This window comes from Nerophis lumbriciformis, linkage group LG01, assembly GCF_033978685.3.
Source record: "Nerophis lumbriciformis linkage group LG01, RoL_Nlum_v2.1, whole genome shotgun sequence".
Taxonomy (NCBI): Eukaryota; Metazoa; Chordata; class Actinopteri; order Syngnathiformes; family Syngnathidae; genus Nerophis; species Nerophis lumbriciformis.
The window spans coordinates 55,065,182-55,092,792 of NC_084548.2; the positions used below are offsets into that span (position 1 = coordinate 55,065,182).

At 41.3% G+C, this 27,611-nt stretch overlaps 1 protein-coding gene across 2 annotated transcripts; it reads left to right on the plus strand.

Annotated features, from left to right (window-relative positions):
- The first annotated feature begins 441 nt into the window (after window positions 1-441).
- mapk14a (mitogen-activated protein kinase 14a) lies at window positions 442-27,283 on the plus strand. Of its 2 annotated transcripts, none has more exons than XM_061987330.2 (12): window positions 442-871; window positions 8,658-8,787; window positions 8,878-8,936; window positions 12,217-12,328; window positions 12,433-12,462; window positions 14,127-14,174; window positions 14,279-14,393; window positions 14,465-14,536; window positions 15,067-15,146; window positions 20,682-20,760; window positions 21,343-21,516; window positions 26,327-27,283. In XM_061987330.2, the coding sequence occupies exons 1-12, from the start codon at window positions 753-755 to the stop codon at window positions 26,389-26,391; spliced, it is 1,083 nt and encodes a 360-aa protein (XP_061843314.1). In that variant the 5' UTR covers window positions 442-752; the 3' UTR covers window positions 26,392-27,283. The 2 variants fall into 2 exon arrangements, with proteins under 2 accessions (XP_061843314.1, XP_061843304.1); XM_061987320.2 differs by lacking the exon at window positions 15,067-15,146 and adding an exon at window positions 15,493-15,572 and having other exon boundaries at window positions 444-871.
- The last annotated feature ends 328 nt before the right edge of the window (window positions 27,284-27,611 follow it).

A 27,611-nucleotide genomic window follows, 5' to 3' on the forward strand; every position in this document is an offset into this window, starting at 1 on the left:
CTCCCCTAGAGGGGGGTGGTTACCCACATATGCGGTCCTCTCCAAGGTTTCTCATAGTCATTCACATCGACGTCCCACTGGGGTGAGTTTTTCCTTGCCCTTATGTGGGCTCTGTACCGAGGATGTCGTTGTGGCTTGTGCAGCCCTTTGAGACACTTGTGATTTAGGGCTATATAAATAAACATTGATTGATTGATTGATTGATTCTATACCTTATGGTGACAGAATGAAAGCTCATATATGTATGAATGATAATAAAATTACAAAAACCTTTGTCCGACACATTCTGAAAATGTCACCAAAATCTCTCCATTACTTATGTTGCTTACTATCGAACTATGCAACTGGTTGTATTTTTTTTTAATGCAGCAGCACATTTTTAAGAACACCGTCACGTTTTTTTTTTAAATAGGGCGACAATACGGCACAGGTTTCAATTCGTCCAGTTCTCGCGAGACTTGGTTGCAGAGCAGGGTGAAGTTCCCTTCCCTTGCCTGGAGGAGTCGGAGACTCAGAGAGTTTGAGTGGGCGACAGAGGAACAAACAGCGTGAATGTTTCAAGACGTGCGTGCATCAAACGGGGATTTTAGCAGCATTTCGCAACTCGAATCGTACTCTGCATAAGCCTGTCGGACGGCGCGGTTGGGGGCGAAAAAAACATTTGTGTTGACGCTTCAAAAAAGTTTGTAGAAGTTGCAGTCCGAGCTGAGTGCAGACAGACGAGTCGGTGGTCGACAGCTGCCTTTGCAGGGATGTCGCAGAAAGAGAGACCCAAGTTTTACCCGCAAGAAGTCAACAAGGCGATATGGGAAGTCCCGGAGCGCTACCAGAACCTTTCGCCAGTCGGCTCTGGTGCCTATGGATCCGTGTGGTAAAACAATTTATGATTTGTGTAAGAATGTGTTTATCCAACCCGACCCCCCCTCATTCACATCAATGAGGCCTACGGTACTCATGCTAAAGTTCCGCTAGCTTGTCCGCACTGTTTGCTAGCAAGGTAGAGCCTCGAAAACAGTACTCGCTGACGCACTGAAACACTGAAATATCATCTCTTTTGGTCAACTTGACACTGCCTTTGCATGCACATTCAAACACGTATTCCAGGAACGGCACATATAGTTGTAACGTCGAACTGTCGTACAATGCTAAATACGTACACTCTTACGTAGCTGACGTATGTCTACGTTTCTTAGGACGGAACTGACAACCTTGCTACTGTCATGACATGCACGTAAAAAGCAAAGTCTATAATCAGACAGGTTGTGTTTTGGTAGCATTTCATTAACTTATTCATTTTCAGGTGCATGGAAAATGTCGAATTCTCCCCTAAGTGGTTATTTAGGGTTATCTGAGGATAATGCTGCTTTAAACTAACTAGGCTAGAGTTGGGCGATATGGATGAAAACTGTATCAATTTTTTTTTAATTGGTCGATATCAATAATTATTGGTATGTTTTACGACCTATGAAAAATATGGACTAGGAGAAATATATATTAAATGTTCACATTCTGTAACCTTCCTCTGATTATATTCCCCTCAGCTTTACAGGCAGAAAGGAAAGGAAATGTCAACACAACCATTGGAAACAACAGAGTTTTCAACCACTGTGCCACTAGTGTGCCGTGAGATAGTTTGGTGTGCCGTGCGAGATTATGTAATTTCACCTGATTAGGTTAAAAATATATTTTGCAAACCAGTAATTATAATCCGCAAATGTGCCGTTGTCGAGTGTGCTGTCTAGAGCTCGGCAGAATAACCATGTAATACTCTTCCAAATCAGTAGGCGGCATCAAATCAAATCAACTTTATTTATAAAGCACATTTAAAATTTACCACAGGGGTAGCCAAAGTGCTGTACAATGGGCAGGTTAAAAGATAAAACGAGTACCGAGCAAACACAACACAACACAAACAGAACACGCAGCAGGTAGCTAATTGCTTTGTAGATGTCGGGAACATGGTTTGTGGTGATCACAATATGCGGGATTCAGCGTGTAAGTAAAAAGGTATCGAACACTTAAACCAAAAATAAATAAAAGGCAAGTACCGCTAAGAAAAGGCATTGAAGTTTAGGGATGTCTATGCAAAACGAAACTAAAACTGAACTGGCTGCAAAGTAAACAAAAACAGAATGCTGGACGACAGCAAAGACTTACAGCGTGTGGAGCAGACGGTGTCCACAAAGTACATCCGAACATGATACGACAATCAACAATGTCCCCACGAAGAAGCTTAAAAACAACTTAAATAGTCTTGAGTGAAAGCAAAGCAGGTGCGGGGAATAGCGTTTAAGGAAGACATGAAACTGCTACAGGAAAATACCAACAAAAGAGGAAAAACCACCAAAATAGGAGCGCAAGACAAGAACTAAAACACTACACACAGGGAAACACCAAAAAACTCAATAAGTCACGGCGTGATGTGACAGTACACCTACTTTGAGACAAGAGCTATGGTTGGTTATGGTTTGAATTGATATCCAACAATTGCGAGAACAACTTTTTATTGTCAATATCGGCTACCGAGTTTCATTTTTCAATGATTTCTGCTGGTTGTGTGCCTCGGGATTTTTTCAAAATTTTTTTTTTGCCTTGGCTCAGAAAAGGTTGAAAAACACTGCTCTAACAATCAATGTGGACACAATTCTAAAAACACAGTAAACACTTAACAGTGACCTCTTCAAATTAAGGTGCTAACATTAAGAAATATGTAAGAAATGCTAAATAAAGTGTAACAAAATAGTGCCAATGTGAAAATGTAAACAGAAACGTGGGAAAAAACATTTTTTTACAAGTTTACTGCCGGAAGTTACATGAAATTTTGTTGGTTATTCTCAAGTATGGAAATTAATTCATGTTTTACAATAATTATTATGTAGATATTATTGGACTAAATTATAATTTTAAAGTAGCATGTTATAGTTTATTTATACAGTCCCTCACTTTAGTTCCTACCTGTTGTTTCCGTACATCCGAAAAGGGAACGGATGAGGGTTGAAAAGAATAGGTGCGCGTGGTCAAGCACTACGGTATGTTTGAAAAAAATCCCCCAAATTGTTCCTGTTTTGCCCACAGTTTATCTGCTCTCTGCACTAGTCATTGTTACCGTCTCTTCTCACTGCATGCAGAGAATCAACAGCGAGACAGCAAGCTGGCACAACCAAACATGCTAGTTGATACTATTATGCAATTGGCTGTTTAGCTTGTCACTCCATTGCTCACTGATCACTTCCTGTTTTGTTAAGTTACCAGACCCCGAGTGCCTTTGTTCATCCAAGCAACAATGCTTCATTCTTTCCGGAAAAAACAAACCACAAAAAAAAAAAAAAAATATATATATATATATATATATATATATATATATTAAGGACCTGGAGGTGGCGACTTGTACTTCTGCCCGAATGCAGCTGAGATAGGCTCCAGCACCCCCTGCCATCCCAAAAGGGATGAGCGGAAAAAAATGGATGGATGGATATATTAGGGATGTAACAATAAACGGTGTAATGATAAACCGCGGTTAGCAATACCGTTTACATTTTTAATTATCGAAAAACCGTCATTTATTAATGCATTTTAGGCAACACTGTTTCCTTCCTGAAAAAGGAGTCACAGCAGTGCCCGCGCATGCATACTAACGTCTTTTAGCTTGAAACATGGTGCAAAGCAACTACAGACTTTGCTTCGTAGAGTTCGTCTCGGACTAAACGGAGCCGAGCCCTTCGTTTAACTTCCTTTCCCCTCGCTTTATTTCCTTGTAGTCTCAGCATGTGTTCAAGAGCGCACTGCTGCTATTAAATGACAGGTGTTGACAATATTGGAGACGGACGCATTTGTCCCACACTAAAAGTATACAGTGGAGGAGATGTTTGTTTAATTTTCTCAACACAGCGTCCTGCTGTGACAGAGTTAATGACTTGAGGAAACATGCAGCAGGCGATGTGTTGGGAACGTTGGCACAACTTGTTTATAAAGTCTTTAGTTTGTTTACTGGGACGCTCACACTTCTTTTATTTAACTACAACTTTTTCAGTGTTCCGATAACATCAATACTCGCTAAAATGTTTTATCGTCTTTTCGAATTGAACGCAGGCTGTGAAGGTTGTGTATTAAATGTGAGAGGTATCACTCGTGTTTGTTTTAGTTGGCTAAACTGTTGTGCTGAAACACACGATGTTGTTGGAAAAGAACAAAGTTTATTAGACTTTATCTTCATTAGCCAAACTTTGCTTTATATTGATATCAAAAAGTAAACACCATGATTTTACATGTTGTCAACAACTTTTATTTCACAAAGTTACTTTAAGAAACATTCATGTGACATAGCACTTTGTTAATGTTTTATGGTGTATATTTAATTCATTTACAACATATTTATGCTCAAAACTCTTAATGGATCTGTCCCAATCCAACATGTAGATGTAAATGTACATAATTTAAAAACATACTTCTCTCTATTGAAATATAAACTCAGTGATACAGGCATCATGTATTGTGAAAAGGGTGACATATTAATACTATTAATTCTTCTTTAAATATATGGATTACGTTTATAGCCTTATTAGACATTACGTTCACACCCCAACCCAACACTGTTTTACCTAACCTAATGAATAATCCGGATTAATAATTGTGATTTCACTATTGATAAAAAAAAAATCTTAATTATTAATTTGGCCATAATCGTGCATCCCTATGTGTAAGACTAGATCTCATATATGATGAACACAATATTTTTTATTTATATGGACAAAAAGTGCAGATATGTCTTATGGCCATGAGGTACCATCTTGCAAAATTCTTACATTTGTGTTTTATTTGTTTATTTCCTATGTCAAAAAAGTGCTATCTTGCACAATTTCCACATTTATTTTTACTTAATTATGTTATTTTGTTTCTGCCATATTACTTTGTTTATAATGCTTGTGTTGTTTTCATATGCACATTCAATTTTTACTTGCGGTACAAGTACAGTGTTCTTACATACAGTAATGTTCCTTCTTCAATGGAAATCATTTTGAATGTGTCGTTTGTGTTTTTTTCAATAAAACTTGGTTAAAAGATTTCAGTATAGGTACGTATATATATATATATATATATATATATATATATATATATATATATATATATATATATATATATCGCAAACGTTTTATCAAACACATTTGGCCCAGCCCTAAGCGGTTAGGTAGTGACTTGTCCAGGGCGTTCCCTGACTTCCGTCCAGTGCTGCTAGGACAGGCTCCAGCCCCCCGTGACCAGAAGGACAACCGATATAAAATGGATGGATGGATGAAGGTTAATGAGAAAATAAGATTTCTAAGTATGACCACTTTGACTAATAATGTGCACAGTGGCAAATGGAGGAAATAACTTTTAAGCACATGCCCAAAGTATCAGTGTCAAAATCTTTGTTAGAATGGACTCAATTCAAGTTGCAGAGAGTATCTAGGACAAAATGTTGTCAACAGTGCACTTGCTTCAGTTGGCAGATGTTTGTTTTGCAAAATGTAAGAGGACAGCTGTTCTGTTGCCGGGTAGTAGGATAATCTGTTGCTAGTCAGATTACTCAGTGGTTGCCTACCAGTCTATGCACTGTAATTGTTTTGTTTCCTTTGTGTCTCATTCCATTGTGTTTCTTGGCTATCTATCCATCCATTTCCTACCGCTTTTCCCTTTTGGGGTCGCGGGGGGTCGCTGGAGCCTATCTCAGCTGCATTCGGGCGGTAGACAGGGTACACCCTGGACAAGTCGCCATCTCATCACAGGGCGTTTCTTGGCTACTTCAAGTATCATGCAACTTTGACTTTGTATCAGGGCTGCACAATTGTGGACCAAAAACATCACAATTGTGGGCAGTAGTTGAGTCCAGTGGTCACCATGATTAACACATTTTTTTAAAAATATGGTTGCAAGAACCTTTCAGAATTTCATGCTTTTTACAATAAATGTATCATAATGTGATCTGATCTTTAACAAAAAATACAACACAGTATTGTTTTGACTGTTCATGTTTTTATTGAGAACAACCAAAAATACCTCATAGTACTTAAAATTATGTTAACCTTTGAGTTAATAAACTCAAAAGGGATCATTGAAGTCAGACTTTTAGTACACCTGGGGTTTACGCGTGGCCGCCATGGTACTGCGCTCTCTTGTAGTGTTTCTTTGTTTATTAAATTGAACAAAGAGAGCACAGTCTACCTAATCAAATTTTGTGTGCTAAACATACTTGGCCAATAAAGGTAATTCTGATTAAGATTAGGGCTGCAATGATTAATTGATTAAAGGGGTCATATTATGATTTATTTTTCTAATTTTAAAAGACTTCCTTGTCGTCTCATAACATGTGATGGTGGTGCTTTGGTCAAAATTTTGCATAGATTTTGTTTCACTGACAATCTTCAAGCCGCTTTCAGATGATGTGGGGTTTTGTGGGCCCATTTTACGGTATTTGAATGTCAAAGTCCTCCTCCAGGCATGTGCATATATATACAAGCCAGTCTGCCCAACAACAAGAGGGTAGATTCAAAATCAGATTCAGATTGGTTTTATTTGAACAAATATAGTTTCAAAATGACGCATCAAATTTTAGCATATTCTTTACATGTCCAAAAAGGAGAAGGAAGAATCAATGCTTATTTAATTTTTTCCACTTCATATCAATTACTTATACATACTGTATGTTCACTCCCTGTACTTTGTATGAACACATTTCAAACATTTCACACATTACAATTGGTGTTGTGTAAATACAACATTTTTTTTCATAACTAGGTAAGTCACTTAGGATGAGCTAAATAATATTGTAATATTATAATATAATAATATTAATAATAATAAGATAATATATTTTTTTAACCAATGTTCAAGACATTTACCAGTGTACTTCTTCTTTGTACTTTGTAAACACTTGTAGTTTGAACAGTTTTTTAAAGTGGATCATGTTAGTACATTGTTTCACTTCTTTACTTTATCCATTCCATAATGTAATTTCCACATACTGTTATGCTAAAAGTCTTTAGTGTTGTGTGTGCACACAAATGTCTTAGGTTACATTTTTCTGTAAGATTATATTTATCTTCTTTCGTTGAGAAGAATTGTTGTACATTCATGGGTAACAGGATTCACCAACTCATTGAATTTCAATATTCTTGATTCAATAAATAAAGGGGTAGTATGTTATCTATATCCAGCATTGTGCATTTTCCTAATTGACCTTTTTGTAACACAATTAGTGACCGAAGTGTACTTTTGTAATTATTTCCCCATATTTCTGCACAATAACTCGGGTATGGTAACACTAGCGAGCAGTAGAGAGAAAAAGAAGGAACTTATTGACTACAACGTCAGACCACAACTAATTAAAAATGGCGGACTCGCGCTAAGCTCTTTGGATAAACCTCTGCCTTATATGAATATATCCGCTGATGTAACTAGGGCAAAATGCGTCACTAAAATCTCAAATTATAAAACGTCTCGTTTGGAGTAACGCAAAATTGTTTTAGAAATATCTCTACTATGTCTCTGGTTTTATTTCACATTTTTGGGACTTATAGAGATCCCAAATACTTAAACACAGTTGCTAACAGGTAAGAAAAGTTGGTTTTGCATAACAGGACCCCTTTAAATTGATTAATTCTATTTGGGGAAAAAAAGCTTCGATTTATATTCTGTTACTTCAATTAATTTTTTTAATGATTGTAACTAATAAAAATGTATACAATCTGGACCGAATGGAGTGCCTGTAACTTTAACTAAGCAGACATAGTTTCTGCACGGCTGTTGCAATAGAGAGGGGTGGGTGTGGGTGTCATGATCCATATGGCGGTAAACAGTGCAGAGAGGTTTTAATTTATATTAATGCATGCATGATAAAAGTGAAATTTCAATGTTGATGATGTGCATTTATCAGCAAAAAAAGGAGATCACGGCAAGCAGAAAAAGTTTATTTCAAAATATGTAGTGAAACTATAACATGTTTATTTTTTTTTTTATCCAATTACTCAAATAATCAAACAAACTATTTGATAGATGACTCGATTACCAAAAAAATTGATAGCAGTAGCCCTTAAGATGGTGAGTTTGAAGGGGTGAACTACAGATACTTAAATTGAATAAAAACCTCTCAAACATTTGGAGTTTTGCCCAGAACAAGAAAATTAGGCTTATGTGAGCCATGCCTGACAACAAAAAGCTTTTAGAGGATCCATGATCAAGCTGGCAAGGGTCATAAAGTTATTTTAAAAACTTTTACTAGTCTACAGTGACAGTTGTACGCCACACTCCACATGACAACAACAATAATAATCACAGTGTTATTTTCTGTGTCCATCAACATTTTCAAGAATGCACTTTTTTTATTAGTTCAGTTTGATTTGTGGTCTCTGAGTGCTAGTGCACCAAGTCTGAAGGGGATGTTTGGATTGGAGACAGTCATATCTGCAGGCAATTGTGCCGAGAGATGGACATTTCTGCTGATGTAGCTCTTAAGCCCTCTGCAAATAACTTGTTTCTGAGGTTTAAAACATTTCTGTCAACATAACTCACATTCTTTCAGCCATTGTGTGTCTCCAGTTTGCATGCTCATGTGTGCTTTACAGGAAGTGATTTCTAACTTCATTGACAGTAACATTTGTGCTTTTTTTGTTTTTTATCAGTTCTGCTGATGATATGAAGACTGGCATGAAAGTGGCTGTGAAGAAGCTCTCCAGGCCGTTCCAGTCCCTCATCCATGCTAAGCGCACTTACAGAGAGCTGCGGTTGCTGAAGCACATGACGCATGAAAATGTTTGTCCAGTAACTTTTTGTCTTGTCTTTTGTCATGTTTTCGTCTCATTGTGTTGATTGGACGACCCTTGGTTATGTCATTGTTTCCAGGTGATCGGCCTCTTTGATGTTTTCAGCCCCGCTACCAGTTTGAAGGAGTTCACAGATGTGTAAGTCTAGTGTATTAAAAATCCTGTGTCTTTACTAATTTTTTTATAAATGAAAATATCTTTAATCCCTTGTGCAGCTGAGATAGGCTCCAGCACCCCCCGCGACCCCGTAAGGGACAAGCGGTAGAAAATGGATGGATGGTTATGGCCTTTAACATTGCACTGCGGATCAATTATGCAGTTGCTAAGTCTGGGAACTTTTTTTGCATGGACTAGCTGAACTCCTGAGAGAATGACACAACTGCTAGCACATCACTTTGCATATTTGCCTGACTTTTTGATTTGTGTGTTGTTTTTTTGTTAACTTAAAAAAGGTTTGGGGAGGGGCCCCAAAATCTCTTCGGCCCAAAGGCCCTGGTGCTGGTAGGAAACAGAACAGAAAGTGAAGGTGCAGCAAAACATTAATCAAACAGGAAATAAAACTATAATAGGAGCACCAGGACAGGAAATTATACAACGTTCAGGAAAATAGCAAAGTCAAAACTGTAATATGGGATCATGGCACATCTAAGACTGAAAGTAAAATCTAATTTTTATTAGACTCCATTGTAAACGCGCATGTGGCCCCCAATGTGGCCTCTACGTCACTTGCATGCTCAGTTCGCTAACCTGAAAACAAAGGACGTTGACGGGGAGGAGGTCGCTACTACTACAAAATAAAAGTCGCCACGCCTTAAAAATGAGTAAATTCATGTAATATAATGTATGAATGGATGTGTATAGTGTCATATATTTGTGAGGTGCTAATCTTTTAATGGCTGTTAAGTAGAGGAGACACAAACATCAGCGTGGATCTACGGGAACTTTAATTTTCAACTCACATGTAAGCGTTAATTCCGATCCTTCAACAATCACTAATTCTTTGGAATCAAAACATATATTTGTATATTACATGTAGTCTATTATTTGTGCACTATTGACCGGTGATGCACCGAAAATTCGGTTGTCTTAAATAGACTTTGCTCATTGAAACCGGATGTTGTGATGAAATATCTACTTCCGCTAGCTCGCCCAAAGCTGACGGAAAAGTCACATACTGGTTGCATTGCGTTTAGACCGAAGTCACATTTGTAAAGATCAGAATCCAATTGGATTTGGACTACCTCCTGATGTGGCCTGAATCTGATGCCAAAAGATCAGATTTGAAGCACTTTGGAGCCTTTAGACTGGCAAAAAAAACCTGATTTGTGTCTCTTAAGGGCAAAGAATCTGATAGCAATGTAAACAGGGCAATCATGTATTTAAAAAAAAAACCCTGCTTTTTCTCCTAACACAAATTGAGATATACTGTAATAAGACCGTAAAATTAACGCATGTCTTGTTCTATCATGTTAACGCTGGTCCATGTCGTGGAACTTTGGACCTTTCTTACTTGAGCAGCACAAGATTTTGCTTCCAAGCAGACTAGATGATCCACATGTTTGGTAAACAACGCCCGGATCATATCTGTGTGGTTTTGGTTCATAACGATGACACTTAAGACAAAAATGCAACCACCACAACAAGAGGGTGTTTTTTTTTTAATTGTACTAGCATGTCTGCATAATAAGAATGAAGGAAATGTGCATATGTCACAATCATAACAGGAATGGCGCAACATTGCTAGAGGAGTGTATTTTTTTATAATGCTTATTTAGCAAAGTACATTTGCTTCACCAGTCACATTACTTGCGCAATTTAGGTTACTTAGCATACCACATAGCTACATTATGTTACTCAATAACTTTTTTTCTGGTGCAAGAAGCTGTTGCTATGCATCTGTGTCTGTAATGCTTCTTAACATAGTGACATTGCCAACTAGTGGTCTGTCACTGTCTGTGTGCAATGTTTAACTTGACACAAGTGCAAACATTTTCCCTTTTTTTTTCCCCCTACATCCTTGTCTTGTAAATGTAGTGTTAGTTTCTAGGCAGAAGGCCTATAAGGCTGGGAAACACCTGGAGGCAAGCCAGCTGACTGAACACGCTGTTAGATTTGTATTCAGTTAATGCTCACATTCCAGCTGCTGCAACTTAGCAGACACTTCCGTAGTTGTTTCCTGCTTTTTAATTTGAAACCATGTAGCTGCTTTGCTAACAAAAACATAATACATTTTTCTGCCTTCAGTTGTTATAAATGAGGAAGTAGGCAGCTCGATGTTGACTCCGTAATTAGATGTACCGTACATTGTGTGTGTGCGCGTGGACGTCCCTGCACACTGAGCGACTTGTAGGAAGATTAGAGTGAAGTGCTGGGAGTTTGGGGCGCCAACCAACACAAGAATGTCCCTTTGCCAAATACTTAGAAATACATTCCTTCCACTCTGCTCATCTTTGTGCCTTGTAACATCAACACGTGTACATTTCATTTCTCTGTGTTTTTATTCCTAATATCTTGCAGAAGTGGTTTGCTGAAGTTGCTCTCAAGGCTTTTTTAGAGTGTAAAATATGTCATTGAGCAGGGAATGTGTAGGCTTTTCTTTTTGATTTAATTCAATGCGTTAAGTGTTGCAACAAATCGAACATCATGCATACATGCTGTTTGTGCAACATGAGTCATTCTGAAGCATTGCACAGCATATAAGAGAAGAATAGTACAGTACGTTGTACAGATTGTGCTATTGAAGCAATGTTGAAATTGAGGTTTCTTTGCTGCTACTGTTTGATAAATATGCAAGGTCGTGTCTGTCTGCAGGCACTAAGAAACAATCCTAACTAGTGTCAACGTCAGACCTCTCTTTACATGCACATGTGCTTTAACATTGGAAATGTTCTGTATGCCGTTTAATAGGCATGCAATGTCTCAGGCATGCAGGTGCCATGAGCCGCTTCCCCTCAGTCCTTAAAATAGCACACAGTCATCACACTGTGGCGAGGCTTCTCATAGCATCAGAATTGCCCCTGTTTCTATAGGCGAGAGCAAAACAGAGATCACTATTTATATCCTCGTTTTCCAAGGCGGCTGAACTTTGCTCAGTGTTGCGCTGCTGAGAACGAGTTCAACCGCTGCTTTAAAGTTCCACTCTGCCTACTCTGTATTGAAGAATATTGTCGAATATGCTGCCCTGCCCCACTTCCATAAGTGCAGTTTGGGCTTTATTAAACACTGATGCGGCCTCTCAATGGCCATTTATTTGTGTTTTGTTTTCACATGGCATTCCATTTGTGTGAGAAGCCTGTGACACAAGCAGCTTTGCCAGTTCAGTTGAAATTATTAGTAAAACAAAAAGCACAGAACACTATTGTTTGAAAGTAGACTGTTCTTCCTTAATTATTGTCTGTGTTGTTTACCTAATTGGCAGGTACCTGGTGACTCACTTAATGGGTGCTGATCTCAACAACATAGTGAAATGTCAGAAACTCACAGATGACCACGTTCAGTTCCTCATATACCAGATCCTACGAGGGTTAAAGGTGGGTTTTATTTTGTATTATACACCTGTTGTGACACAAACTACTGAATAAATCAAATATAACACCTAACATTCATGTATATCTTCTTCAACATGTGTGTCTAGTACATCCACTCAGCTGACATCATTCACAGAGTAAGTGCCTTTTTTAATGTAATTTTCTGTTTGTTTAAATCATGACTTAAATGTCAGTTTGACCTGATCAATGTGGTGGGAAAAGTGTGTCAAGGTTAGTGGAGACTTCATCTTGGAACTGGTATTTAAACAGAGCGGTGGGAACATTACTAAAAAGACCATGAGTTAAAAAATCCAATGTCCAAATCCAAAATCCATGTTATTTTTCAGAAAGTAAACAAGTTGAGAATAACACTCAAATTCAGAATCAGCAGCGCCTCTGCTGGTTGCTACCAAGTAGTGCACTCTATTTTCTTTAAAACACGGCACCACATTGTGACAGAATTCTTAATTAAGCAATTGTTACTAATTTGTTTGCAATTTTCTCAGAACTACTACCAGTAATTATAATGAATATAAATTGCCTGTCAGCCCCAGGAATTAGTTTGGTGTCAGACTGTCACCCACCGCTGTCTCAAACACACAGGCAGCACTCACACATACACAAATTAAATCCCAAATAAGCAACAAACAATTTTCAGTCAAAATGTTGTTATGATAGAATATACATTCAAAGATAGCAATGTTGGTAGCTAAACTTTGCTAAATCACTGTCATTAGCTGACTACATACAAAGATAATGCGTGTGTGTGTGTGTGTGTGTGTGTGTGTGTGTGTGTGTGTGTGTGTGTGTGTGTGTGTGTTACCTTGCCAAGCAGTGTTATGTGTGCCACAGTGCACGAAGCAGAGTCCATTTGTAAAATTTGCACGCACGGTCCTTGTGGAGGTGAACGTGAGTCCGTATAGACCTCCATGGACTACGTCCTGCCGGAGTATTTTGTTTAGGCCTATGTTACATTCGCCAAGAGATAATGCAATCACTTTTTTGTCTGCCTGTTAGCCAGGTAGTTGGCAACATAACTTAAAAACTTCTGAGCAGGTTTTAATGAAACATTCAGGAAATGGCAGGAATGGGATAACATCTTGGAGTGATCTGGATCATTGTACTATTTACCTTAAGTTACGAGGCTGAACTTCTTCTGTGTGTGTGTTTTATGCTAGTGGCTCCGTCCCGCCTCCACCTACAGATACAGATACAAAGAGAGTGGATGATTGTCAAGAGGGTTCACACCATATATTTCATTCCGCTAGAGAACACAAAACGCTGAGACCATTGAGAGTGAATCCTCTTGCAGCTTGTTTGGTAACGATAGGCGAACAAAACAAACACGCACGGACTTGGCAATTACATTTATTCCGTCAATTAGCTGGGGTTTGTTTTATCTGTGTGTTAGCAACGTAGCTCCAAATGTTACAGGCGGATTTAGATTACACTTGCAGGAAATGTGAGAAATGGGATAAGGAAATAGTGATCACATTTTGGGGGTCATCTGAATCACCACTTGGATTCAGGAATTTTTAAAGGGTTCTTTACCATTAGAAGCTAGGCCTTGGCGGAGGCCTGTGCTATCCGAGTACTTTTCTAGTTGTGTGTCTTGCTAAATACAGTGTTCTCTTGCTTGTTATGTGTGTAAGTTGTGTTGATAGTCAACAAATTAAAACCTCTGTTTAATTTTGGCACATGCTCTTATACACAAATATTTATTAAAGCACTGTTTTTATAAAATAGCATTATTCTGGCCGCACATTACTAACATTTCCTTCCATGTCTTTCTTCCTGTCAGGATCTGAAACCAAGCAACCTTGCAGTAAATGAGGACTGCGAGCTGAAGGTGAGTGATTTGCTGCTAGAGTTGGGCAAAAACCACCCCGCTATATTGCTTATAATACGAAGCAAACACTGCTCCTTTTGTCATCCCCTAAAAACCCCTGTCAGATCTTGGACTTTGGCTTGGCACGGCACACAAACGACGAGATGACTGGCTACGTGGCCACCCGTTGGTACCGCGCTCCAGAGATCATGTTGAACTGGATGCATTACAACATGACAGGTAGAGGGACATAAAAACACACCCAAACAAAACAGATCTGTTGTTTCACGTTTCTCATTTCTGTGTTGCAGTGGATATTTGGTCGGTGGGGTGTATAATGGCAGAACTTCTCACTGGAAGAACTTTGTTCCCTGGAACTGACCGTATCCTTGTCATTTGCAATGATCAGACTCTATAGTCGCTGTTAGTTCTGCACAAGTATTTCTCTGTGCTCATGCTTTTGACAACATTATAACGAAAGCTTTTCTTAATTTTCTCTTCACACATGAGACAGCCTTAGGTGTTCTGACTAGCACAGATAGGGAACATTCTCCTCACTTTCCTCTAGCTTTAGAAACTCATATTTGTCAATGCTCTACTTGTCTGCCTCTACTCCTGCTTCACTTCAACTCCATATGGTCCATTTTTCACCACAGTTAGTCCTTGCACGGGTCTCATCTCCTGCTGAAATGTCAGAATTGCGCTTATCCTTTCCCCTTTTGATAGTATTCAGACTAACGGCTGCGCTCAAAAGAAGCCACACAACAGGCCTCTTCTTTCCATTCTGCTCTCTCAAGTTAGGTGTGAGATAACGCCTGTAACTACAGTAACACAATGACAGCGGATATCACAAGGAAACTGAAGACTCAGGCTCCTGTCTATTGTCTGGTCTTCCTTTAACTTGTGCTGGTAGACATTGATCAGTTGAAGCTAATCATGCTGCTCGTCGGAACACCAGGGCCTGAGCTCTTGATGAAAATTTCTTCAGATTGTGTGAGTTGCCGACGTCGCACAAGGCTTTGCTCTCACTGGTTTTCCCAGCCCAAGTGTTGCGACACCTTCATGAGTGTGCTACCTCACTGACAGCATGTTTTCTTCGCTACATATCTCGGGGTTTGTGATAACACACAATACGCTGTTTGCTGTGGGACACCGGCTTTCGCTGACTAACTGTATGGCAAACTCTTGTCGTGTCTTTCCTCTTTCACCTCCTTTGGCTTTGAAGCGTGAAGTGTGCTTCTCAATGTAACGGCGCAGTGCCCGTCAACTTACGTTGAGAAGAGGCTTCTTAACCAACTCTGCCCCTGTCGCAATACTCCCCTTGACACAAACTTCGTAGACATAAACCAGCTTCAGCAGATAATGCGGTTGACAGGAACGCCCCCAGCATCTCTAATAAACAGGATGCCCAGCCATGAGGTGAGCACGTTCCTCGCATGCTTTATTACAGACCACAGAGTGTGAAGCCAAGAAGCACATCAAATCAAATCAACTTTATTTATAAAGCACATTTAAAATTTACCACAGAGGTAGCCAAAGTGCTGTACAATGGGCAGGTTAAAAGATAACAGAAGAGAAAGGAGCAAGCACACCACAACACAAACAGAGCACGATAAAAAATAAATAAATAAAACATAAAAACAGGTTCACAGCAGGTGCATTGTGGGACGCCATAGCAGGATGGATATCACTCAGTGTTAAAAGCCATGGAATAAAAGTATGTTTTTAAGAGCGATTTAAAAACAGGAAGAGAGGAGGCCTGTCTAACACTCAAAGGTAAGCCGTTCCACATGTAAGCCAGGGGACTTTCATATGAACTCTTATCAGCATAATAATGTTGATGCATGTATTATTAGAATAATTAGTCAGTCCCGCAACAGTTATTATCTATGGCTTGAATTCTGACCGATGTGAGCACCGCTGTTGTGCATCAAAAATATTTATAGCATATCTTACAAAAAATGAGTACAACCCTCACATTTCAGCAACCGTTTTATTATATCGTCTCAATTAAAACTTGGGAATAACTTAAAGTAATTTTGTTTGCAGGGCAGCGGAGCGTGCAGCTTGTACAGTATAGTTAATGTAAAATGTCAATGAATGAATGAATACTTCATATGAAATTTTACCGCAAACATATTCCGAGCCCCTTCCCTTCAGTCAGTCATAAGATTATAATGGGAGACATGTTACCTGGGACAATACACATTAATGGACATTACAAATGTGCCAGATTGTAGCCAAAGGCTAATTTCCATCTGCAGTGTTGTTGGTGCATACAATAAAGTTTGTAAGAAAAAACAAATATGTGCATAAAAGCACAATCATCAGACATCATTAACAGTACAATAAAAGTGGTAAAGTGCAAGTGTGTTTATTTGTTGCATTTAATAAGTGGGCTTAAGGAAGAACATGTACATCTCTTTTGGCCGAGTTAGTTAAAGTGCGGTTATTATTGCAGATAGCCCTATTGCACACTTAGCATTAACCAATGTGTTTACATAAAGAAAGTTGCACCACAAAAGCATACACAAGTGTATCCATGCATAAAGTATTGCACTAGATATGGACACAAAACTTTAAGTATGTAAGCATAATAGTATATATAATATAAGTATAGTTAAACATGGTAACAATTCTGATTTGTCTAGAGCCACACTTTCATATTGTCCTGAAAACTTTGGCCAAGTGCTGGGAGAAAAAAATATTTTGCGGCCCCCTCCACTCTCCACCCTAGTATAATTTGTCTAAAACATTTTTTATAACTATACATCTGCATAACATTGTAAGCTTATTAACATTGAAGGAAACAGCACGTGAAGTTTGCATGTTCACCGGTTTTTCCTCATCTTCTTCCACTGTGGTTACCGTGAAGCCAAGTGCTACATACGCTTCATTGTAGTCTATTACGGCAAAAAAAAGCATGTTCCCTGAGGTCACTGAGGTTTCCCTGAGGCTTTTTATTGTAATTGTTGACCATGGTTATGATTCATTCTAACCTTTTTCTGTGAAATTATGGCTTGGTGACATTTTTGAGAACGCAAATTCAACTGCACACACTGTGGTAAAATTGCCAGGCAATAATGGGAGTTCTGTCTAATATATTTTAGTCATGAAGACTTCTATGGAAATGCAAGAACCGAGACTCAGATTTCCCTCGCCCGGACGCGGGTCACCGGGGCCCCCCTCCGGAGCCAGGCCCGGAGTTGGGGCACGATGGCGAGCGCCTGGTGGCCGGGCCTGTCCCCATGGGGCCCGGCCGGGCACAGCCCGAAAAGGCAACGTGGGTCCCCCCTCCAATGGGCTCACCACCCATAGCAGGGGCCATAGAGGTCGGGTGCAATGTGAGCTGGGCGGTAGCCGAAGGCAGGGCACTTGGCGGTCCGATCCTCGGCTACAGAAGCTAGCTCTTGGGACGTGGAACGTCACCTCGCTGGGGGGGAAGGAGCCTGAGCTAGTGCGCGAGGTAGAGAAGTTCCGGTTGGATATAGTCGGACTCACCTCGACGCACAGCAAGGGCTCTGGAACCAGTTCTCTCGAGAGGGGCTGGACTCTCTTCCACTCTGGCGTTGCCAGCAGTGAGAGGCGACGGGCTGGGGTGGCAATTCTTGTTGCCCCCCGGCTCAGAGCCTGCATGTTGGAGTTCAACCCGGTGGACGAGAGGGTAGCTTCCCTCCGCCTTCGGGTGGGGGGACGGGTCCTGACTGTTGTTTGCGCTTACGCGCCAAACAGCAGCTCAGAGTACCCACCCTTTTTGGATTCACTCGAGGGAGTACTTGAGAGTGCTCCCCCGGGTGATTCCCTCGTTCTACTGGGGGACTTCAACGCTCATATTGGCAACGACAGTGAAACCTGGAGAGGCGTGATTGGGAAGAATGGCCGCCCGGATCTGAACCCAAGTGGTGTTTTGTTATTGGACTTTTGTGCCCGTCACGGATTGTCCATAACAAACACCATGTTCAAGCATAAGGGTGTCCATATGTGCACTTGGCACCAGGACACCCTAGGCCGCAGTTCTATGATCGACTTTGTAGTTGTGTCATCGGATTTGCGGCCTCATGTTTTGGACACTCGGGTGAAGAGAGGGGCGGAGCTTTCTACCGATCACCACCTGGTGGTGAGTTGGCTGCGATGGTGGGGGAGGATGCCGGACAGACCTGGCAGGCCCAAACGCATTGTGAGGGTTTGCTGGGAACGTCTGGCAGAGTCTCCTGTCAGAGAGAGTTTCAATTCCCACCTCCGGAAGAACTTTGAACATGTCACGAGGGAGGTGCTGGACATTGAGTCCGAGTGGACCATGTTCCGCACCTCTATTGTCGAGGCGGCTGATTGGAGCTGTGGCCGCAAGGTAGTTGGTGCCTGTCGTGGCGGTAATCCTAGAACCCGTTGGTGGACACCGGCGGTGAGGGATGCCGTCAAGCTGAAGAAGGAGTCCTATCGGGTTCTTTTGGCTCATGGGACTCCTGAGGCAGCGGACAGGTACCGACAGGCCAAGCGGTGTGCGGCTTCAGCGGTCGTGGAGGCAAAAACTCGGACATGGGAGGAGTTCGGGGAAGCCATGGAAAACGACTTCCGGACGGCTTCGAGGCGATTCTGGACCACCATCCACCGCCTCAGGAAGGGGAAGCAGTGCACTACCAACACCGTGTATGGTGCGGATGGTGTTCTGCTGACCTCGACTGCGGAAGTTGTGGATCGGTGGAGGGAATACTTCGAAGACCTCCTCAATCCCACCAACACGTCTTCCTATGAGGAAGCAGTGCCTGAGGAATCTGTGGTGGGCTCTCCTATTTCTGGGGCTGAGGTTGCTGAGGTAGTTAAAAAGCTCCTCGGTGGCAAGGCCCCGGGGGTGGATGAGATCCACCCGGAGTTCCTTAAGGCTCTGGATGCTGTAGGGCTGTCTTGGTTGACAAGACTCTGCAGCATCGCGTGGACATCGGGGGCAGTACCTCTGGATTGGCAGACCGGGGTGGTGGTTCCTCTCTTTAAAAAGGGGAACCGGAGGGTGTGTTCTAACTATCGTGGGATCACACTCCTCAGCCTTCCCGGTAAGGTCTATTCAGGTGTACTGGAGAGGAGGCTACGCCGGATAGTCGAACCTCGGATTCAGGAGGAACAGTGTGGTTTTCGTCCTGGTCGTGGAACTGTGGACCAGCTCTATACTCTCGGCAGGGTCCTTGAGGGTGCATGGGAGTTTGCCCAACCAGTCTACATGTGCTTTGTGGACTTGGAGAAGGCATTCGACCGTGTCCCTCGGGAAGTCCTGTGGGGAGTGCTCAGAGAGTATGGGGTTTCGGACTGTCTGATTGTGGCGGTCCGCTCCCTGTATGATCAGTGTCAGAGCTTGGTTCGCATTGCCGGCAGTAAGTCGGACACGTTTCCAGTGAGGGTTGGACTCCGCCAAGGCTGCCCTTTGTCACCGATTCTGTTCATAACTTTTATGGACAGAATTTCTAGGCGCAGTCAAGGCGTTGAGGGGATCCGGTTTGGTGGCTGCAGGATTAGGTCTCTGCTTTTTGCAGATGATTTGGTCCTGATGGCTTCATCTGGCCAGGATCTTCAGCTCTCACTGGATCGGTTCGCAGCTGAGTGTGAAGCGACTGGGATGAGAATCAGCACCTCCAAGTCCGAGTCCATGGTTCTCGCCCGGAAAAGGGTGGAGTGCCATCTCCGGGTTGGGGAGGAGATCTTGCCCCAAGTGGAGGAGTTCAAGTACCTCGGAGTCTTGTTCACGAGTGAGGGAAGAGTGGATCGTGAGATCGACAGGCGGATCGGTGCGGCGTCTTCAGTAATGCGGACGCTGTATCGATCCGTTGTGGGGAAGAAGGAGCTGAGCCGGAAGGCAAAGCTCTCAATTTACCGGTCGATCTACGTTCCCATCCTCACCTATGGTCATGAGCTTTGGGTTATGACCGAAAGGACAAGATCACGGGTACAAGCGGCCGAAATGAGTTTCCTCCGCCGGGTGGCGGGGCTCTCCCTTAGAGATAGGGTGAGAAGCTCTGTCATCCGGGGGGAGCTCAAAGTAAAGCCGCTGCTCCTCCGCATCGAGAGGAGCCAGATGAGGTGGTTCGGGCATCTGGTCAGGATGCCACCCGAACGCCTCCCTAAGGAGGTGTTTAGGGCATGTCCGACCGGTAGGAGGCCACGAGGAAGACCCAGGACACGTTGGGAAGACTATGTCTCCCGGCTGGCCTGGGAACGCCTCGGGATCCCCCGGGAGGAGCTGGACGAAGTGGCTGGGGAGAGGGAAGTCTGGGCTTCCCTGCTTAGGCTGCTGCCCCCGCGACCCGACCTCGGATAAGCGGAAGAAGATGGATGGATGGATGGATGTAATAATGTAACCATAATTAAATATGAATACTGTGCTATCAAGGCTCACTCGAGTTAGAAGAATAGTTGCTATCAACAGCAACAAATTAATGCATGGAGCATGAAATGATGTGTTTTATGAGACAAACTGTACTAAATGTGTCCAACATGTTTCTGCTTGTAAGAGTTTGACTGAACTCTTTTGTACTTCCCCAGGCGAGGAACTACATCAGCTCCTTGCCACACATGCCCAAGAGGAATTTTGCTGATGTGTTTATTGGCGCCAACCCGCAAGGTGAGATCAGAAAAAAACAACACAACACTTTTTCCTAATTTAATTGTTCAAATGTTACCTGGAATAATGCATATTTAATAGGGCTGGGTATTGGCAATAACTTCTCAATGCGATACGTATCACAATATGATACAGTATTGTGATATGGCGATTGATGCGATATTCTACATGGTTCAGTAGTAAATTTAAAATGTAACTTAAAGTACACATTGTGTATATATGTACACTAGATGACAGTAATAATTAACTGAGTAAAAAAACAATGTCATTTAAATGATCAATTTCCAATCATTTCAATTATAAAATGCATCACTTTTCTTTCCACTTAAATACTGCTACTTAACTGTCCACTTCTTGTACTGCCTTGCTAACTTTGCAGAGCGGAAGTGCAGAAGTCGTCCATTAATTACAAATGGCCCAAAACATGACATACATTTTTTTATAAAATGTGTAATTAAAAAAAAAAAAATATTGAAACATTAAAATGCAATGTTATGTAATTACAAAAAATATTGTGTTATGTTGCCTTATCTATATTTTTTCCCACTCCTACATAATATTTGATGCTGTCAATTTTTTTAGCTGTTGACCTTCTTGAGAAAATGCTGGTTCTGGATACCGACAAGCGTATAACAGCTGCTGAGGCTTTGGCCCACCCTTACTTCACTCAGTACCACGATCCGGATGACGAGCCAGAGGCGGAGCCGTACGACCAGAGCTTTGAGAGCCGTGACCTACCCATTGAAGAGTGGAAACGTATGTCATTATTGTCCTATACTCAAACAGGGGTGTTTGTATTAGTGATGATCAGATACCATAACGTTTTTTATTTACCAATACCAATTTGATCCCAACTTTTGTTTCTCCTTTCTTCTTACATTATTTTTTATGCATGTAATTTGCCCAATTTTGACAACTTGTACACTTGGCAAGAAATATTCTGCTCCCCAGCAGGTAGAAATTGATGTTGATTTGCACTACTGCCGCTGCTTTTTATATAACCTTTAGGAGTACATAGCTTTTAATAGCATTTTTGATTGGTCTTCAGACCCAACAGCATCAATCAATGATTCAATTTAACATTGAATAAAGCAAAACTCAGTACAAAATAGGGATGCACAATATATATTTTTCCAAGCCGATCTTGATACAGCTAACGTTCTGCTTCTTAAGACCGATAACTTAAATCAATTATTATTTAAATTTTGATTTAACTGAAGTTTGAAAACCTTTCTTTGAAGCTGGCTTTGGCGCAGCTTGTTTCGTAGCACAGGCATTTTCGTAGGCTTTCAAAACAGTGATTGCAGTACGTGTAATCTTAACACATGAGAGATATATAAAAAAAGATTTTATTGGCGCCATTTTTTTATGTTATCGTATTTATTGGTATATATTGGTCATAATTTCTCATATTGGCTCAATTTTTATTTATCTGATATTTATGGTGCACCCTGAGGACAAACATTTAATTCTGAATCTTCCAAAAAAAGAAAGGACTTCAACTTTATTTTATTCACTTCTCACTAAATGTGGCGAAACCTTAATGACAACAAAAAGTGAGTTGCAATGTTAATCATAACTTAAATAATTGTAATGTGGGAAAAAATATCTGTTTAAAAGTGTGCAATGGCACACACTGCTTTCATTCTTAGACTACGTTTACCGTACATTGCAAGCCAATGTGGCCGAAATTAGATTTTTTTTTTTTAGATCCGATTTTATTCAGCTCACTGTTTACACTGCCAGTAAAATGTGATCTTTATCAGACTTCAGTACAAACGCGCACAAGACCCAATGTGGCCCCAATGTGGCCTCGATGTCACTTGCATGTGCAGTTCGACAAAGTGAAAACAAAGGAAGTTGACCGGATTCAGTAAATGAACAAGGAAGTTGCTATCACTATGAAATAAAATAAAAGTCGCCACCATAGATACGGTCGCCAAACCCTAAAAATTACTGTTTTCTACGTGAAAAGAAATTAAAGTACCGTATTTTTCGCACTATAAGGCGCACCGGATTATAAGGCGCATCTTCAATGAATGGCCTATTTTAAAACTTTGTTCATATATAAGGCGCACCGCATTATAAGGCGCACCGCGTTATACGGCGCATAGAATAGACGCTACAGTAGAGGCTGGGGTTATGTTATGCATCCATTAGATGGAGCTGCGCTAAAGGGAATGTCAACAAAACAGTCAGGTCAGTCAAACTTTATTAATAGATTACAAATCAGCGTTCTGACAACTCAGTTCACTCCCAAAGTGAATAAACAGCTGTTTTATTATTTTCCCCGAGGTAAAGTAAGTGACGTGGTATTTTGTTTATCTTTTAACAACAGCAAGGTACAACATGTAGTGCAACATTTATATCACATAGTAGAGGAGAACTTTTCTTCGATTCAATAAACACGTAAAAAACAGTCTGATACTGTTACGGTAAATCAAACGTTAGTGCAATCACAATATAGTAACACTCGAAATAGTGCAAAGCAATAACAATATATCAATAACTCAACATTGCTCAAATGTTAATGTCACACAACACACAAAATAAACATGTTAAGCTCACTTTATTAAGTTATTCCTCATCCACGAATCCCTCGAATTCTTCTTCTTCAGTGTCCGAATTAAACAGTTGGGCGAATACGGCATCCAACATGCTTGAGTCAGTGTCACTGCTGTTGTCTAGCAGTTCAGTGACAATTCCTGCCTTCCTTAAAGCTCGGACCACACTCTGCCTCGTAAGCGTATCTTAATAGGAGCCATTTTGGGGTCTTTACATAAACACACAAATGGAAATGAAACGGCATGCCTCGCGCAGTCATATATCCCAGCATGCACCGCGCGCTTCTTCTTCTACGGTAAGCAGCCGCCGACTTCATTTTCCCCCGTAGAAGAAGAAGTGCTTTTTCTTCTACGGTAAGCAGCCGCCGACTTCATTTTTCCCAGTAGAAGAAGAAGATGCGCTTAGTAGAAGAAGGTCTCGTAGTTGCGAGACCTGTTGTGGCTCAATATTGGTCCATATATAAGGCACATCGGATTATAAGGCGCACTGTCAGCTTTTGAGAAAATTGGAGGTTTTTAGGTGCGCCTTATAGGGCGGAAAATACGGTAATATAATGTATGAATGGATGTATATAGTGCAATATATTTGGGAGACCTTATCGGGAAGGCTGAGGAGTGTGATCCCACGATAGTTGGAACACACCCTCCGGTTCCCCTTCTTAAAGAGAGGAACCACCACCCCGGTCTGCCAATCCAGAAGTACCGCCCCCGATATCCACGCGATGTTGCAGAGTCATGTCAACCAAGACAGCCCCACAGCATCCAGAGACTTAAGGAACTCGTCCACCCGGATTTGCAGATGATGTGGTCCTGATGGCTTCATCTGGCCAGGATCTTCAGCTCTCACTGGATCGGTTCGCAGGCGAGTGTGAAGCGACTGGGATGAGAATCAGCACCTCCATGTCCGATCCATTGGTTCTTGCCCGGGAAAGGGTGTGGGGAAGAGATCTTGCCCCGAGTGGAGGAATTCAAATACCTCGGAGTCTTGTTTATGAGTAAGGGAAGAGTGGATCGTGAGATCGACAGGCGGATCGGTGCGGCGTCTTCAGTAATGCGGACTCTGTATCGATCCGTTGTGTTGAAGAAGGAACTGAGCCGGAAGGCAAAGCTCTCAATTTACCGGTCGATCTACGTTCCCATCTTCACCTATGGCCATGAGCTTTGGGTTGTGACCGAAAGGAAAAGATCACGGGTATAAGCGGCTGAAATGAGTTTCTTCCGCCGAGTAGCGGGGCTCTCCTTTAGCGATAGGGTGAGAAGCTCTGTCATCCGGGGGGAGTTCAAAGTAAAGCCGCTGCTCCTCCACATCGAGAGGAGACACATGAGGTGGTTCGGGCATCTGGTCAGGATGCCACCCGAACGCCTCCCAAGGGAGGTGTTTAGGGCACGTCCGACCGGCAGGAGGCCACGGGGAAGACCCAGGACACGTTGGGAAGACTGTCTCCCGGCTGGCCTGGGAATGCCTCGGGATCCCCCGTGGGGAGCTAGACGAAGTGGCTAGAGAGAGGGAAGTCTGGGCTTCTCTGCTTAGGCTGATGCCCCCATGACCCGACCTCGGATAAGCGGAAGAAAATGGATGGATGGATATTTGGGAGGGTCCTAATCTTTTTATGGCTGTTAGGTAGCAGAGGCACAGACATCAGTGTGGATCTACATTAGCTTTATTTTTCAACTCACATGTAAGCAAATGCGGCAATTCCGGTCCTTCAACAATCGTTATTTCTTAATATATATTCATATATTTACATAAGTCTTTTTAGTTGCACGATATTGACTAATAATGCACCAAAAATACGGTCATCAAAAATAGACTTTGCTCACCGAAACCCGATGTGATGACGTATCCACTTCCGCTGGTGGGCTGTCTTTCCCCGCCCACGCAAATGACGTAGCTCGCCCACTGCTGATGAAAAAGTCACATACATTGCCATTTAGACTGAAGTCACATTTGAAAAGATCAGATTCCAATCGGATTTGGACTACCTCCTGATGTGGCCTGAATTTGATGCGAAAAGATCTGTTTTACAGCATTTTGGAGCGTTTAGACTGACACAGAAAATCTGTCACTTGAGGGCAAAAAAATTTGATTTGGTGTGTAGGGTAAACGGGGCTTTCAGGTAATCAGAACTTTGAATTCAATTTAGTCACGGGAAAGATGAACATTTTAGCCTTTGCAGCTGTCCGTCTGCTTCTCTTTTAATCGATAATATTGGCGACTGAGCTGCTCTCTATTCCACAAAAATAATCTTCCAAAACGGTAATGGCTTGAATGGATGATCTTCCTTCTTCATCAAATATTTTCAATTAAATATATTTTGAACATGTCCAAATGGAGTGGGAAGAAGCATAGCTTGATTGGTTCCAGAATTGTGCCAAAAGGAAACATTTTAAAGCACTACAAGAGTGTAGAAACAATACTTCCTTGTGTGATATTAAAAATGTTTTATCAAATTTGTTGTTGAAATGTATAATGTCCAAATGTCCATCCGTGTCGCACAAATTGCTTTTAGCTATTTTTATTTTCTTTGCATGGAAAGCAACAGCAAGGAATTAGGGGTTAAATCACCAAAATTATTCCCAGGTGTGGCCACTGCTGCTGCTCACTGCTCCCCTCACCTCCCAGGGGGCGAACAAGGGGATGGGTCAAATGCAGAGGACAAATTTCACCACACCTAGTGTGTGTTTGTGACAATCATTGGTACTTTAACTTTAACTATACATAACTAAAGTGGGAACAGCCCTAGGCTAATAGACTCATGCTTCAGCAACTGTGTTAGCTAGCAAGTGTGCTACAATGCCTTGCAGCTGCTGTCTGTCTGTTTACAGCATGTCACGCAATACTAACCAGAGCCTTTACGTGATAGTTTGGCTGTTTGGATCAGGTTTAGAGGCGTTATATATGATTTTTGCAATATTTGATTATGTATTGGATTAGACCATACCCAGATTGTATTCTTCATTGTAAAAATATTAGTTTCACAATATGCTCTTGTTATTTACAGGATTAACCTATGAGGAAATGTGCAGTTTTGAGCCACGGATCTTTGATGAGGATGACATGGAATAACGCAGTGCCGCCTTACCAGCACACCGACAGCATCTGACAATTTGAACATTTGCATTAGTGTTATACTCTCAGACACACAGTGCCAGCCAGCATGTTATTACTCTTTAACTATCGGAAGGAAACCTCGAACCACTAATTATGATGTCGCTTCTTGACATCATATAAAGTCATTTAATTTTCATCTCGTCCCTATTGGTTGGTTTTGATTTTGACATATCACTGTGACACCTAGATGCTGAAAAATCTGGACCTATACAGCTGTGCTATTTTGTTTTAAGATTTTTGTGAATACAGTAAGTAAGCATTTGTGTCTAGCAGTAAAAAGTGCAAATGCTAATCTGCCAGGGTTCCTACAATAACTGAAGACATGGTAAGCGCGTTACATTATACCATAAATATTTTACCAAATTTTAAATACAACCGTTGTTTCCAAATTTGTAAGCCATGTTTTCCTAATTTTACAATTCAACACATTTTCCCAGTAAAGGGCTTCACGTAATATTTGTATTCTATCGATAATATATATATTCTGCTTTTGTAGGTAGGGTGCACAACAAGGCACCCATTATAGAAAGGTATTCCAGACTGCATACTCTGCTGAAGAATGTGCACATGTGCCATATTTAAAGTTATTTTTGTTTTTACGATTTTCTGTCAAAAATTGTATTTGTCTGCAATGTTGTGTGTTAGCGGTTTACTGGTATTTTTAAGTGTCATGCTCCAATAGAAATACTGCTTAAATGTGTTTTAAAGAGCTATTTCAGATCTATTTATACGTTGCGGGGGGGTGTATTTATGAATTGCAAATGAGAAATCCCATAAACTATTTTCAGTCCAAAAAGTGAAACTACTCCTGAGTAAATTGTTAAGCAAAATAAAGACTGTTTTCGAAGACTGTTCTGTTTTGTATTTTCTCTACAGATATTGCTGGACTCAATAAAAAGTTGTTTGAGATTTCACCTGTTACAAAATTTATTTGTGTTTAAATATCGGAAAAGATGTGTGCACAACAGAACATCCATCCATCCATTTCCTACCTCTTATTCCCTTCGGGGTCGCGGGGGGGTGGGGCGCTGGAGCCTATCTCAGCTACAATCGGGTGGAAGGCGGTGTACACCCTGGACAAGTCGCTGGTAGTTGCAGGGCCAACACAGATAGAACATGCTTGACCTTATGTTTGAATTATTTTAACATCCTTATCATCCATGCTTCATGCTGAA

Bases quoted from the DNA above. Each gene is read 5' to 3' on its own strand.
- mapk14a (XM_061987330.2), top strand. From the start codon at position 753: ATGTCGCAGAAAGAGAGACCCAAGTTTTACCCGCAAGAAGTCAACAAG. The intron at 872-8,657 runs GTAAAACAATTT...GTTTTTTATCAG, and splicing joins GGTGCCTATGGATCCGTGTG to TTCTGCTGATGATATGAAGA. The intron at 14,175-14,278 runs GTGAGTGATTTG...AACCCCTGTCAG, and splicing joins ATGAGGACTGCGAGCTGAAG to ATCTTGGACTTTGGCTTGGC.